Consider the following 13,775-nt stretch of genomic DNA (forward strand, 5'->3'; position numbering starts at 1 on the left):
ATTTTCATTACGGCAATCAATCGCTCTCCCTAGAAAATAGCCATTGCATTAGCCGGACTGGCCACACCACCCGGTACATGCAACGGTTGACTCGTCAACATGAACGTCCAGCGGCCCAACGCCTGACAGGTGCGACTAAGTTCTTCCAAGTCCCAGCACTCGCCAATAGGCATGCCCCATCCCACTCAAGAGCACCTGGAAACAGAAAGTGAGCGATAGCCTCATTGGCTTGATCCGAGCTGGGGAAAACATACTTCGTGCATGCTTACACCCCACGATTTGGGCGATGGCCATGCCTCGTAGGTCACCGTGTCGCTGGCAACCGCAGCAAAACCCTGCTCCCAATGCCACTGGATACTTTCTTCCGTGGCTTCCACGCCACATGAGGCGCGGTCATCGCGCCCGCCGAGCTGCTCCTTCTCGTCGTCAGACAGCTGCTGGTAGGCGGCGGTCCACCCAGAGCGGATAAGCAGGACATCGCCCTGGCGGAATGTCACGCCAGCCTCATGGGCGATCTGCAGAAGATGGGATAGTGGAATTGCCTGGTTTGTGAATGGACTGCAGGCGAGTCCCTCGCGTTGTGCATATGAATACCAATCCAGTAGGATACCGCGGGTTACTATTGGCTCTATTGCGATGTCTGGAAAGTCAGTAAATGGGGATGCTTTTTAACTTTCTGGAAATCGACCTGGAACTTACTCTTAACACCGATCTTTGTATTTGCTTTGCACCCGGAAATGTCATCTTGCGTGACGCCGTTATAGAAGAGCTTTGAATCTGAGTACGGATAATGCCGTAGCCCGTCCCAGTGACTGGAGCTCTGTGTGTTGAAATCAATCTGGTTGAATGTTAGAAAATAACAAATCGAAGATGGTCATGCAAGTAGTTATGCTCCAGCTCACCTCGTCATCATTAGCATGCCCTTTTGCAACTATCGTATGCGAGCACTTCTTCCGCCGTGGATTTATTGGTTTGAGAGGAACATTCAGCGGCAAGCTATACATTAAGATGAACTTTAGTAAACGCAGGTCAGGCCCCCAAAGTGTACTATGCCTTGGTACTTACCTGAGATTAACGGCTCTCCCCTGAGAGACTTCGCTTCCGGCGGTGTGAGCTACATCCTCCGTCAGGAGGTTGAGGGTCCCGCGTTCATCGTCGGCACCCCGAAGGCCCCACGCGGATCCCTTGGGGTGATGCGGCTGCAACGGCAGTTGATCACAGCGAGGACGAGTCAAAGCCGAGGAATTTGTCTTGTCTTGGGGATGAGGCATCTGGAAAGTATAAAAATCTGTATCTATGCGACCCGCTTGGATGCTGTTCATTCTGATGGTCATAATTAGACCCCAAGGTCTTCGATAATTGTCTCTGGATGTTGAAGCTGAATAGGAAAAAATCAGAAAGAGAAGAAGGATAGGACGAAGAACGAGGAAGGATTCAACAAAATCCTTTGGAATGCACAGTCGAAAAGGAGGGCTGCTTACTGGGCGAGAGAAGACCATATATAGACCAGACTTCTGGAACCAAGATGGAATACCTGTATCGCCGTAGCGAGTATATTCTGACTCGATCATGCTATTTCTCCGCTATGACAATGGCATGTAGCCGAGGCGGACGAGTTCTCGCTTGTTCGTTGATAAGGGACGCTCGGCATCATTCCGATTCTCCCCACCGCGGGGACGACGTTGAATGAAAAACGTTGAGAGCACGACCACTAAGACGGAAATTTAGGTGAGTGATTGGGATTAATTATCGTTTGCTTGTGCCCAGCTGGGTTTCATAAGTTCAGGCCATGTCTTGAGAAATCAAGGTGCTAGCTTATGCTAGAGATGCTGGAATCCAAATACATGCACAAGGATTATTGGCATCGCTGTTATGCTCTTTTGGAAAAGAGCTACGAACAGGCAAATTGTAATGGCGGCCACTCTAGTCTTTGAACCAACGATTTATTACGTTTAGTATAGTGAACATATCCAAGGATAAAGGCCATGAAGCTCAACCGTCCAGCTGGTCGAGGGTACCTAGTAGATTCTGGAATCAGACCCACGAGCCTATCGTGCTGCCTATTTTGAAGTGTGGACAGCAACCTAACGCAAGACGGGTCGGCAATTCGAGTGCGATATGCATGTGACCAGCCAAAAATATACACCTACTTAATTCAGTCTTCCAAGGTCGAGAGACTTGTAAACTCGATTGGGTACCCTTTTTCTACGGCCCGGCTCGTGTTTCATCCGGACATGCAAACGAATGATTACTTAGATGTCACCCTCATCATACAGACTTTTCAGATACTTTAGTCCGAAGTTAGTGGACGGCGTAAGACTTGGATGGCGACATCGAAAATTATCTTGTTGAGAGGTGTGACCAATAGCGTGATATATAAGCCCGCCATCATGGCAGTAAACTAGTATAACTTCGCGAAGCAAACCCTTTCCATGGATACTGTATCCAGCGGATCCTCACTGGTTAGAGCGGTTTTTCCCGATCGTATTGAACCGTATGCTTAACAAGACCATACTAGGGCTTGGGTAGTCGATGCGCGTACTCAGGTTCCTAATGCTAGCACTGACTCTGATCACCTGTGTTTCAGTATCCTCAACTGCCCCAGGCGTAAAAGCGGGCCCCCACTACTCTTGGGGGCATGGAAGAACCCGGACTTAGGATCTGCAGATCGTCGGGCTGTTCCTAGTGATCTGGGGCCTGTTCATGCCCTTCTTGTACATTCCCGGCTACGCTGAGTGAGTCGATCTTGATCAGCATGAGGATGTCGTTTTATTCTGTTGCGATTTCGAATGCTGGCTTGCTTTCCGGACGGCCTCTCGGCGGGAATTGTGGCATTACAATACTTTGATAGGTGCCTGCCCAGTCGCTTGGTGGTATTGTGGCGTTTTAAATCCCTTTTTGCTTCGTCTCTGGAACTTTCATTGGGCTCCCCCTCCCCCGACCATTGCCATGAAGGCCACGCATTCCAATGAGATTGGTTTTCCTCTGGGGATAGAGCCCGGGCCGTGAGGCATCTCTTGCTTGACTGGCACCCCGATCACTGGGGCCATGATCAGTCACTGTGGCACCTATTCCCCCGCTATGATGTTTGGGGGCGGGGCAACTGTAGTGGGGACGGCGATCGTATTTGCGGCGAGGCTGTGTTATGCTGGGTACATGAACTCGATCCACTCGAGTTTCAGAGTGTCAGAGATTCGAGACATAATAGACAAATTTCGGTTCCCTGATCATACGTATGTATGAAATGAGGCACTTTGTAATATCAATTATGTGTTTTGTGTGCCTATCTGTCTCCTTTCGCTTGTCGCCGAAGATTCTCCACCATTGAGCCTCACCTAATTGAATGCTGGTGCCTGAAACAGGCGGTGCTTAGGGACCCTAAAATGTGGAGATGCGGTGGATGTGTTGTGGATCCCGGAAGATAATCACAGCCAACCGTTAGGTTGTTAAGCTTTGTCGCCCCGTCTTGTCGAAGCTTGATGGGAAAGAAAAAGAAAAAAGAAGGGGGAAGTCCTGGTGGTTTGGCTGATGTGCTAGGGAGTATCGAGAGTTGCGCTATTTTGCTCATTTGCTGTTTCGCCGGGCTTCTTCTCTCCATTCGTCCTTTCCTTTGCCCGTGGTGCCTTTGCTCTATGCCCTGCTATGTTTCTAGGCGACTTTTTCTGAGAGAGCAATCTCATATCGTTCCTTTTTGCCCCTATTTTTCTGTTCTCTGTCGTTCTTTTTCTTTGGCCTCTTTTGTGATTTCTATTGCCAATCCCTAAGCGCCGCAGAAATGACAATTGTCGCTCGCCATGGTGCGAATCTGCGAGAGAAGCCGCTAGAGCCCATCTCCAAGCTGGCACCCTTCTCAGCCCTGATCATCTCGATTATCCTCGTGGTCTTTTTCCTCGTTCGTTTCTATGTCCTCGAGGGTTTCCTCATCCGCAAGGTGTATGGATCTATCTTCACCGACATGAGCGAACTGAACCGTCGCGGCTTCGTCAATCATCACATCGCCGGTGTCACCAAGATCATCATTCTGGCCATTGCCGCCTACCCATTCGTCGATATCACCTTCTGCCATGGAACATTTAACACGCCCTTTGCCTATGGCTCGACGGTCACTATGGGCGATATCCTGGTGGTGGTTGCCCAGATGCTCATCGCTATGTATATCTTCGAGCTGCTGTATCGGTCAAAGTTGTCGCCTGTTGCTGTGCTGCACCATGTCGGTACGATTCTCATCGGACAGTCCGCAATTGCCATTAGCCTTAAACTCGCCCGCGAACCTGACGCCGATATTGAATTTATTCTGTGTACTGTATGGGGTATGTTCAATTTGAAGTCCTAATCCCCCTTGATGTCTGCCGCATACTGATAGAATGGATTCTCTAGGCGCCTTCGACATCGTCTCCGAATTCTGTCCACACATCGCCATCATCCTCTACCGCGTATTCCCCCAACGCCACCTCTTCCTCAGCCGACTCTTCCTCCTCTCGTGCATCACCACCGCCACAGGGACCTTCTGTGAGACCATTGTGACAATGTGGCTGTTTGGCAGCTTGTGGAACCGGTGGGAGATTGCATTCAAAGTGGCCACCCCGCTGCTCCACATCGCGTTTTCAGCTGCACAGATCCACGGAAGTCTCGTCTTCTGGCGCATGTACCGCAGACAACAGCGCTTTCTGGCTGAGGAGTGTGCTGAAGATGTCGAGAAGAGTAAGGATGAGGTGGTTGAGTCTGCTCAGGCTCAAACAGTGGATGTTTCTGCGTCGAGGGAGGAGTTGACTCGGCCTGTTACATGATATATTTTCTTTCTCTCTCTCTCTTTCTCTCTCTCTTTCTCTCTCTCTTTCTCTCTCTCTTTCTCTCTCTCTCTTTCTTTTCACTTGTTTAATCTATCTTTCTGTGTATGTTTCTCTATGATGTATTATACATTTTACTGTTTTGTTTACTGTTCTGATGGATGCGTTTAGCAATTGCATAACTGCATGACAGGTGCCGAGAATCAATTGGCTTTACTGAAAAGGAGCCATACTCTGTTTGCTAGCTTATAAGTACATTTTGCAACTAATCTTTATGCTGATAAAACTCTTTCATGTCTATAAAGCCCCAATAATCTCCTTGATATCAGACGCCAACATCATTCTACACATCTTCCGGGAACCATGTCTGGCCAATATTGTAGTGACACGGAAGCAAAGAGTATTTTCTTTGTGCCATACCAAGAAAACAGAGGTTCCTTCCATCCCCGTCTGAGATAGTAGTAGGGCGTATCCAGCTCTTTTCATTCCTTGCTATTAATGTTAGGACTCCTTCAAATGAGAGGCTTCTTTCAATTTTCTTTAATGGATGATAGCCCCATGACTCCCTTTTATGGTGTGTCTGAGTGTTTCAATATTTTAATATGATCGAGAATTGTTTTGAGATGGGCTGTCAACATGGGGTGCTCATGACACACTGAGAGATATACCATGGTGTAAGAGTTGGACTCGAACATACAGCTATTGACAGCAAACAATGGATCAGAAACAACTGCAACAATGGAAGTATCTTCAATTTGAATAATCTTTGCTTTACCTATCGGGTGAAATTTCAAATTCATCTCGGCCGAATAGTGAGTTAAACTTAGTAAACAAAGGAGACTAGAGGTGCAGGAACAAAGAATAGCCCCATTTCCCTTCTTTCAGAGACTAAAGCAAAGATAAGAATATGGATAAAGAACAGATTGAATGATGGTATCCCTCGGTCAAGGAGTTCGTAAAAACATAACACATGAATGAAGGTGGCATCAACCTTGCCCTCAAGCCTCGCGCGATACTAGTTGTCCCTGTTAAAAGTCGGTTTTCCGCGACCACCGCTTTTCTTCGGTCTCTTTTCCACGCCTAGGCAGTCTTCTCGTGCTGCGTGGCGACTCGCTGAAGGGAAACCACTGTACTCAAATTAGCTGTCTGCCTAACCTCCGAAAGGACAACAGTGAGAACTTACCAAAGTCCTCCCACGATCGCTCTCGGGCCTTGCTGCGAGGGCTTCGGCCATGCATCAGGTCATCGAAGCCAGTCGAGTTCTGCAGGAGCGTGTACACCACCGCACAGACAACCCACACGCCAAAGGAGAACACCCACACGCGAACTGCGGCCACGATGGATGTGGGCCTGTCAGCAAAGACACCAAACACGCAGATAAGTGTTGCGGCAACATCGACCAAACCCACAGCGGCGGTGAGCTGGAGAGACGGGAACGAGGACCAGAAAGGGCCAGTGGTGCGGGTAGCAAAGATTAGCCAGTTTTGCGTGAGTGCGATTTCAAGGAACAACACGGAGTCGCGAGACCCATAGTTCTGCACAACACCTCCCTGGTCGCCCTGCAATAGCATGGTGCCAAATGCAATCCACGTTCCGGCAGCGAGAATCATACCCAGAATAAGCGCAATTCCCCAGAGCTTGGGCTGGTTCCACTTCACTGGAGAAGATGAATATGGCGCATTGTCATAGGCAATGGCCAGAGTGGCAATGTCGGCGAAGATGGCCAGCAGAACAACCAGTCGCAGGTCAAGCGTTTCATTCATAGCGACAATCCAGAGCCCCAGGAACAGCTCGAGGTGCAGGGACAGGGCAATGCGATACACCACATAAGCGTACATACGGTGGAAAATCTGGCGGGATGTCTTGATCGCGTCAATGATGGCAGACAGTCCAGGGGCAAGGAAAACAATGTCGGCAGCCGAGCGCGCAGCATCCGATGCGCCTTCGACAGCAATTCCCGTGTCAGCCTTTTTGAGCGAGGGGGCATCGTTGACACCATCTCCCGTCATTGCCACCAGGTGGCCTCGCTTCTGGAGAATCTCCACCACGCTGTACTTGTGCTGGGGATACACCTCGGCAAACCCATCGGCAGCCTCGACAAAGTCGTTGACCTCAGATCCAGGCATCGTGCCACCACCGGTGACGCCAAGACGTTCAGCATTGTAGATGTTGGTACCCAATCCAAGCTGGCGGGCAGTCTCGCGAGCAATGCCCACCGCATCACCGGTCAGCATCTTGATGGAAAGACCCAGACTCTTAGCCTCACTGATGGTCTTCGCGGTATCATGGCGAGGAGGGTCGGAGCAGGGCATAATTCCAAGAATCTCCCAATCGTTATCGCCACACTTGCGGGCAACTCCAAGGGCACGGAATCCACGGCTGGCAAAGTCGGTGACCTTTTCACGGTATGCGGCATCAATTTCCTCGGGCACTGGGTGGTCCTCCTCGACAGTCCTCAAAACAGCCATGGGAGCGCCTTTCACACACACAATTTGCTCTCCCTCGGGAGATTCCACAACGGCGGTCACCTTCTTGGACACCGGATCAAACGGGAAGAACTCTAGGGTTTTGAAAGAAACGAGCTTGGCCATCGCCTCAGGATAGCCCCGCAGACCTTTGATGAAGACCTTGTCGATGGCATCGATGCCCTTCTTCTTTCGGCTTGCGGCCAGACAGGCCGTTAGCATGAGCTCCTCACGACTGACATTAGGAGCAGTATAGGGCTCCCCCAGCGTGAGCTTGTTGCGTGTCAACGTGCCTGTCTTGTCAGAGGCGAGGATATGGACACCTGCCAGCGACTCAATGGCGGAGAGTCTCTGCACAATTGCTTTCCGCTTGGCCAGATAGGATGCTCCCACAGCCATGGTCGTAGTGACAACTGCTGGCAATCCCACTGGCACACCAACAATGGTGACTGCCAGAGTGAACTCCAGGATGTGAACGATAGGGTCCGACCGGTAGTAGGCGGCGATCCACACAACCAGCAGGGTAAAGACCACCAGGACCAGAAGAATAGTTCCAATCCGGTTCAGGACCAGAGTGAAGTGACCAGTACCGGCTGACGCCTGAGTGACTAGCGCTGCAGCACGGCCCACGAAGGTATTGTCCCCGGTGGCAGTGACGATCATCAGCGCCGACCCACGCTTGACAGTGGACGACGCAAAGCAGATATCGTTCTTGTGCTTGTCGACAGCGAGAGACTCTCCGGTGATCGAAGATTGGTCAACTTGGAGGTGGGCATCTTCCGAGGCAATGACCCCATCGGCTGGGACGATCGTGCCCTAAAAAGTATGCAGTCAGCGTATGTATTTCACTTTGGGGTCGCACGGTCCTGACGAACATCTTCCAGACGAACTATATCCCCTGGAACAACCTCCTCGGTGCCAATTTCCTTCGCTTTGCCGTTGCGGATGACGGTCGCCTTCAGTGCAAGTGTCTTCTTGAGATTCTCGACGATGTTGCCCGCATGGAACTCCTGGCAGAACCCGACCACTGCATTCAATCCAAGCAGGGCACAGATGACGCCGAAATCGATCCAGTCCTTGAGACCAGCTGCGAGGAGAGCCGCACCCTATGGTAGAGGCAAGCTAGTAAGTCCCTGTACCATGCGGAAAATCAAATCAGTGAGAACAGACATACCTCCATGACGAATTGGACGGGGCCGACAAAGAAGTTGAAAAACTTGATGAACAGGTTTCTCTTCTCCTCTTTCAAGCGGTTCCAGCCATACTTTTTGCGGCGATTGATCACCTCGATGTCCGTGAGACCCAGGCTGAGGCTCGTTTGCAGCAGCTGAGGTGCGACCGGCCGTTCTTCACCAGGCCCGATTGTGAGAACCTCTGGATCTTTTTCCTCGCCATCATCGGCCTCAAGATCCAAGATGAGGGCTTCCAGGCTCTCGTTGGTCTCGGTCTGTTCATTCCCTTCATCATGGTCATTGTTTTCAGCATGGCCACCGGTCCTGTCATGGTCGTTGACTTCACGGTGGAGATTGGGGTCGTTATGGTCGTGAGCTTCGTTCTGGCTGATGACGATAACCTCTTTGTCCTCTTCACCACAGTTATCATTGGGCGGATGGCTGCGAAGAGCAAGTCTTCTGGTGTCCATTGGGTCGGACATGATGAGCCACGCTAGAGTGAAGAGAAGACAATGAGCGACACTTCAAGCACTTCAAAGAGAAAAGACTGGGGACAGATAGAATAACTTGAAACAGGTCTTGGACAAGCAGTCACCAGGTAATGGGGGGAGATGTGGTGGAAAGGAAATCGAGTACAGCAACCCACCCTCGACGCAACTGGGGGCTGGCAGACTATAAGGAAACAACCATTACTTACTCAGATGCAGGAAGGAGCTTCTTTTAATTGTTTGGGAGGAAAGCTCGATGGACAACTGACGCGTCAAGGTAACAGAGAAGTGACGGAGGGAGAAGACGAAGGTAACAGAGAACGAGGTCGAGGATGGCAAGCGTGATGACTTCGAAGCCGGATTAGCCGGCGGATTATGATACCAGAGCCTCTACTAACGTTGCTATTGTTTTCTAGGCCTCTGCCATTTGATCTATCAGAGCTACAGACAGATTACCTCGTCAGCCTGGGACTGCCGAAGCCATGGAGCAGGGAAATCTCGACCGGATGCTCTCCATGGCAACCCACCAGTACATCTGGGTGTCGAGTAAGGGAGATACAACAGCAGGAACCTGCTACCGAATTGAGAAGTCTTGCACCAGTGGTTTGGCTAAATAATTGACTACGGCAAGTTGGATCAGCACCGAGATATCACAAAACGGCACCCCCCCCCCCCCAATATCCCAATCAAGCCCCTACAAACGTGCCATTCTTGTAGACGCTACACCAAAAGCGAGGAGCAGTCCATGTTAGATGTTACTTTGTTGTGATGGAGAATTTTCCATGCTCGGCTCTTTCAGGGAATAGAGTAGGTTTCAAACGCCGAGTACGTTCGAGGGACGGGCCAAGATTGGACGAACCGGAGCATAGCACGTCTTTCAGCTTTCCTTAGGAGATGAAAAAGGTCATCGCAGCGAAAATCGCCATGGAAACCTCATCGACGCAAGAAAATAAAACGCAAGAACCGCCGATTAGGGCAATTGCCGTTGTCGCCTCAGGCATTGATATTTTGCCCACCTGTTGACAGCCTCAGGCATCATTGCTCGGTCGGTCGATGCGGCTGAGGTTCCTTCCCCACAGTTGGAGTATCTACATCTCCGCACCCTCTTCCAACCTCAAAACCCGATTTTGTTTTGCTTCCAGAATTACTCTCAGGGGCATTTTCTGTGTCGTACACACAGCAGACCCGACTATTAAAATGACCCAGCCGGGAACAACGACATTTCCTGTCAGAGTCAGTCTATCAAGCAAGTTGATACAAACACGTGACTGATTGGAGCTATTCTTCTTCTCAATCGTTTGACCGGCCATTCTGATACTGCTACATGGTACTATCGTGCTCGTATACGATGCTGGAAATGCCTCGGCAGTTTGGTCTATTGGAAAAAGCGCCTTCTGCAAGGTGAAATTGAGTGTGCATGATACTACACCTGAAGCCACGACACTTGCGCTTTGTCCAAAACCAACAACCGACTTCGATATCCCCAGGGTTTTACATCAAACACAAGCCAATGATCGGATCTACCTCTTTGTCAGCAGGGTACCCGGTCGAACCCTCGCCGAGGCCTGGCCTACTCTAACTGAGAAATGGAGACATCACTACGTGAAGACCATCGTGCAAAACTGCGAGACTCTCTCGAACCACAAAGGACCTATCCTCGGGGGTGTCGATGGCATGGGTATATGCGAGAACTATCTCATCAAGTTCCAAGCCGAGGAGAACTACCCCCAGAATCTGCAGCAGACGTGAACTGCTCGGAATTGTTGTTTTACCACGCCGATCTCGGTCCCGGAAACATCATTGTGGAGGATATCCCGAAGACCGGCTCTGTGGGGATCATTAATTGGGAGATGGCGGGGTGTTTTCCGCGAGAATAGATGCGGACCAAGTTTCGCATCAGCAGTGGATTGGATCTTCCCAGCTCTGACACAGAAGAGCATTGGTGGCGGTTCGAAATTCAGAAACTACTGGGGGAGCATGAATTCCCGGATTATGTACCTCAATGGCAGGCGTGGTGGTATTGATATAGGATGATATCTTCTAGTCAACGACATATATACATTTTTCACTTAATCTTTCATCCCTCGCTCCCATGTTGCCATTCACAATGGTCTTGGACGTTGGCAGGTTTGAGGCTCGGTGGATGAGTGGGGCGATCTACACAGCACAGCATCACATCCCCCCCTCCACTCACCAAACAGGGAGCTACGAAATACAAGTTTACAAACTAGAAATCCAAGTTCGAAGCCAAAGTAATAAGAAAAATGGGTATAATCAACCTGTAAGAAAATGCTATGCACGCAAACCAATTCCCAAACAACACCCCCCTCCATACACCAATCCAACATCCCAAAAAAGGAACAAAAAAAAATACATCAGTCCAAGCCACCAGCCAACCACTCCCCAACTTCAACCCCAATCCCCTTAGCCAACTCCCCAATCCAATCCCCAGAAACATTAACACACCACTTATCACCCGCATCGGCACTGGTGTTCCCACTGCTCATAGCGGCCGCGCCAGCACTAGAGGCGGGAACCACGAGACGAAGACGACGCAGCGTAGCCAGTTCCGCGTAGATCTGGTCCGCGACGGCGCCGACGCGAATCGGGTTGGCGGGTGGGTTGGGATCGATGGCGTGGTAGATGGCGAGTAATCGCTCCAGCGGGAAGGGACGCGCCGTGAGGATGGTGGATGGGCCTGTGATGCCGGCGCCGCCGCCGATGGCAGATGTGGTGGCCGAGGAGGTAGCGAAGGCGGAAGACAGGGTTGATTTTGTGATGCGGGTTTTGGACCGTTTGCCTCGCTTGTTCGGGGTGGATGGGTCGGCCGCGGCGGCTTGGCGGTCTTCGGCCTGCGCTTGGGAAAGGACCTTGAGGCGGCGGCGGTGGTGGGCGCGCTTGTTACGTGCGGAGAGCGATGACGAAGAGAATTTCGAAAAGAAGATCGTGTCCAGGCGCTGTGGGGTATGCGAGGCCACATAGGCGGACGTCAGGATCAATGTGGAGAAGTACGGCAGAGATGGAAGTGACGAGGGGGCGGCAGTCGAAGCCAGCGGCGTTCGAGATGCCGTGCCTGGTGCAGGTGCTTCCTCGGGGACAATGCGGTGCACCAGTGCCGATTCACCCTGGTGCCGAAAGAGCACTCTGTTTTTGACCAGTAGCCGCGAGAAGTCCCATTCGTTATTTCCGCCTGGTGGAGTTTCGCCTTTCACCACGGGAGCAACAAATTGAGGCCAGAGTCGGTCGCATATAGATCGGAACGTGGGGATCGAGCCAACCGTCGGTCCAACGAGCGAGTCGTAAACCGTAGACACAAAATGTGGATATAACCTCGAGGAAGTCTCAGCAGGCAGACCGTCAACAACGGGTGCCCCCGTATTTAGCATGATGTCGATAGCATCCTTGCGAGTGTAGGGAGGGAAACTAATATGCGGGACGGCTGAATGCTGAAGAAACAATGGTCGCGGAGTAGAACTGAGGACCAGAACAACGCAAAGAGATGGAATCTGATCAACTGTCAGCAGTGCACCGAGAGACAACATTGCGCGCCCCAGCCTAGCAAAAACCCTCGACGAAAAGTACTCACAATCTCTCCGAGACGCGCCAATGCAGATAGCAATGTCGGCGGAGCCTCTCGTTGTCTATCAATTTCATCCAACACCAATACAAACTTGCCGGCCTGCTCGGCGGTTCTTGCGGCCAGACATTCCTCCAAGAGAACTGCGAGCATGCTCACATGCTCACATCTTCCCTTGCCAAATTTTTCCCACTCGTCCTTCTGGCCCAGGGCCTCTAGTATACCCCAGAGAATTTTTGTCAAAAGATGTCGGGCGGTAATGCACTCGGTGCTACGAACAATGGCGTGCGGCACTTCAAGGGTCGACAGGACGGCCTGGAGGATGGTCGATTTGCAGGTTGCGGAGATACCGTGAACCACTACTGTCGGAGGACTAGGGATATGAGGCTGTTTTTCATGAGATATATAGGTTAGTTACCAACCCTCGGAAAGTCAGGGTCTTCGACTGTAACGAACTCACACTGAGAAGACTGGCTAGTTGCTGCACCTGGACCTCACGGCATGGCCATTGAGGGCTCAGTGAGCGGGCAACATCTGCTGGTAACATCAGAGGCCAATTTGCTGGATCTCAGCTTCTGCTGGGACAGACAGAGTAAACCAAAGATCTTCGCCGTTGCATGATGGAGCTCCGAAAGGGTGATTAACAGCACGTGATCACGCGTCGCGCGACTTGAAGACCGCGGACCCTTCATCCCTCAGCCCTTAAGAGGTCTACAAACGATTTTCAGGCTTTTAAGATGGAGTGTAGAGATTTGGGGGAACTGAATTCATTTCCTGAGCCTAAAATACAGCATTGCGAACTATGGGTGGTGGAACAAGCATCTAGACGGTCAGCCATCCGATGCCAAAGCAGAGATCGCAAGGAAATGCGCAGTCGCAATTTCCCCAGACTCCACTCCATGTATCCTTCGAAAGCCCCATCTACAGGAATATCCCAGTCTGTGTGTTCAAAGAAACACTTCAAGCGAGATTTCCAGGCGAGGATCCGAAAGAACCAGCACAGCGTAGACGCATTGCAAAATCAAAACGCAAATACAGTTGGGAAAAAAAACAAATGGGATAAATGGTGAGTAAAAATCACAAGCAGGAAGGAGAACCACATCTCTTGGACAAGCCGAGTCTGCCAAGGTCCAAGGCAATGAAACGATCCCGAGAGACAACCATAGGCTTGAGCTCAGCAGCCAGCGCTTGTAAGATTTTTGGAGGGCAAGGGAAAAGTACAAAGGTCAGAAACAAAGTGATGGAAGACAAGGAGAAACATTGGGTCAATGGGGTCAAAAGACAAG

The 13,775-nt window shown here is 50.9% G+C and overlaps 5 protein-coding genes across 5 annotated transcripts; 2 read left to right on the forward strand and 3 right to left on the reverse strand.

The window, feature by feature from the left end:
* Positions 1–29: 29 nt before the first annotated feature.
* NUU61_001032 (uncharacterized protein) lies at positions 30–1,271 on the reverse strand (the record flags this gene model as incomplete). Its single annotated transcript, XM_056651614.1, has 4 exons — positions 30–158; positions 255–640; positions 700–812; positions 1,066–1,271. 4 exons carry the CDS (start codon positions 1,269–1,271, stop codon positions 30–32), a joined length of 834 nt encoding a protein of 277 aa, XP_056516464.1.
* Positions 1,272–3,775: 2,504 nt separating this feature from the next.
* NUU61_001033 (uncharacterized protein) lies at positions 3,776–4,787 on the forward strand (the record flags this gene model as incomplete). Its single annotated transcript, XM_056651615.1, has 2 exons — positions 3,776–4,310; positions 4,378–4,787. The coding sequence occupies 2 exons, from the start codon at positions 3,776–3,778 to the stop codon at positions 4,785–4,787; spliced, it is 945 nt and encodes a 314-aa protein (XP_056516465.1).
* A 1,080-nt stretch (positions 4,788–5,867) lies between these two features.
* On the reverse strand, positions 5,868–8,906 carry NUU61_001034 (plasma-membrane proton-efflux P-type ATPase; the record flags this gene model as incomplete). Its single annotated transcript, XM_056651616.1, has 4 exons — positions 5,868–5,914; positions 5,971–8,068; positions 8,128–8,358; positions 8,427–8,906. The coding sequence occupies 4 exons, from the start codon at positions 8,904–8,906 to the stop codon at positions 5,868–5,870; spliced, it is 2,856 nt and encodes a 951-aa protein (XP_056516466.1).
* A 1,203-nt stretch (positions 8,907–10,109) lies between these two features.
* On the forward strand, positions 10,110–10,661 carry NUU61_001035 (uncharacterized protein; the record flags this gene model as incomplete). Its single annotated transcript, XM_056651617.1, has 2 exons — positions 10,110–10,176; positions 10,282–10,661. The coding sequence occupies 2 exons, from the start codon at positions 10,110–10,112 to the stop codon at positions 10,659–10,661; spliced, it is 447 nt and encodes a 148-aa protein (XP_056516467.1).
* A 626-nt stretch (positions 10,662–11,287) lies between these two features.
* Positions 11,288–13,036, reverse strand: NUU61_001036 (origin of replication complex subunit 5 family protein; the record flags this gene model as incomplete). The annotated part of the gene is made up of 3 exons (XM_056651618.1): positions 11,288–12,418; positions 12,499–12,876; positions 12,950–13,036. The coding sequence occupies 3 exons, from the start codon at positions 13,034–13,036 to the stop codon at positions 11,288–11,290; spliced, it is 1,596 nt and encodes a 531-aa protein (XP_056516468.1).
* Between the last annotated feature and the right edge of the window lie 739 nt (positions 13,037–13,775).

The sequence above is a fragment of the Penicillium alfredii genome, assembly GCF_028826965.1.
Source record: "Penicillium alfredii strain IBT 34128 chromosome Unknown utg000001l_segment0_segment0, whole genome shotgun sequence".
NCBI classification, from domain to species: domain Eukaryota; kingdom Fungi; phylum Ascomycota; class Eurotiomycetes; order Eurotiales; family Aspergillaceae; genus Penicillium; species Penicillium alfredii.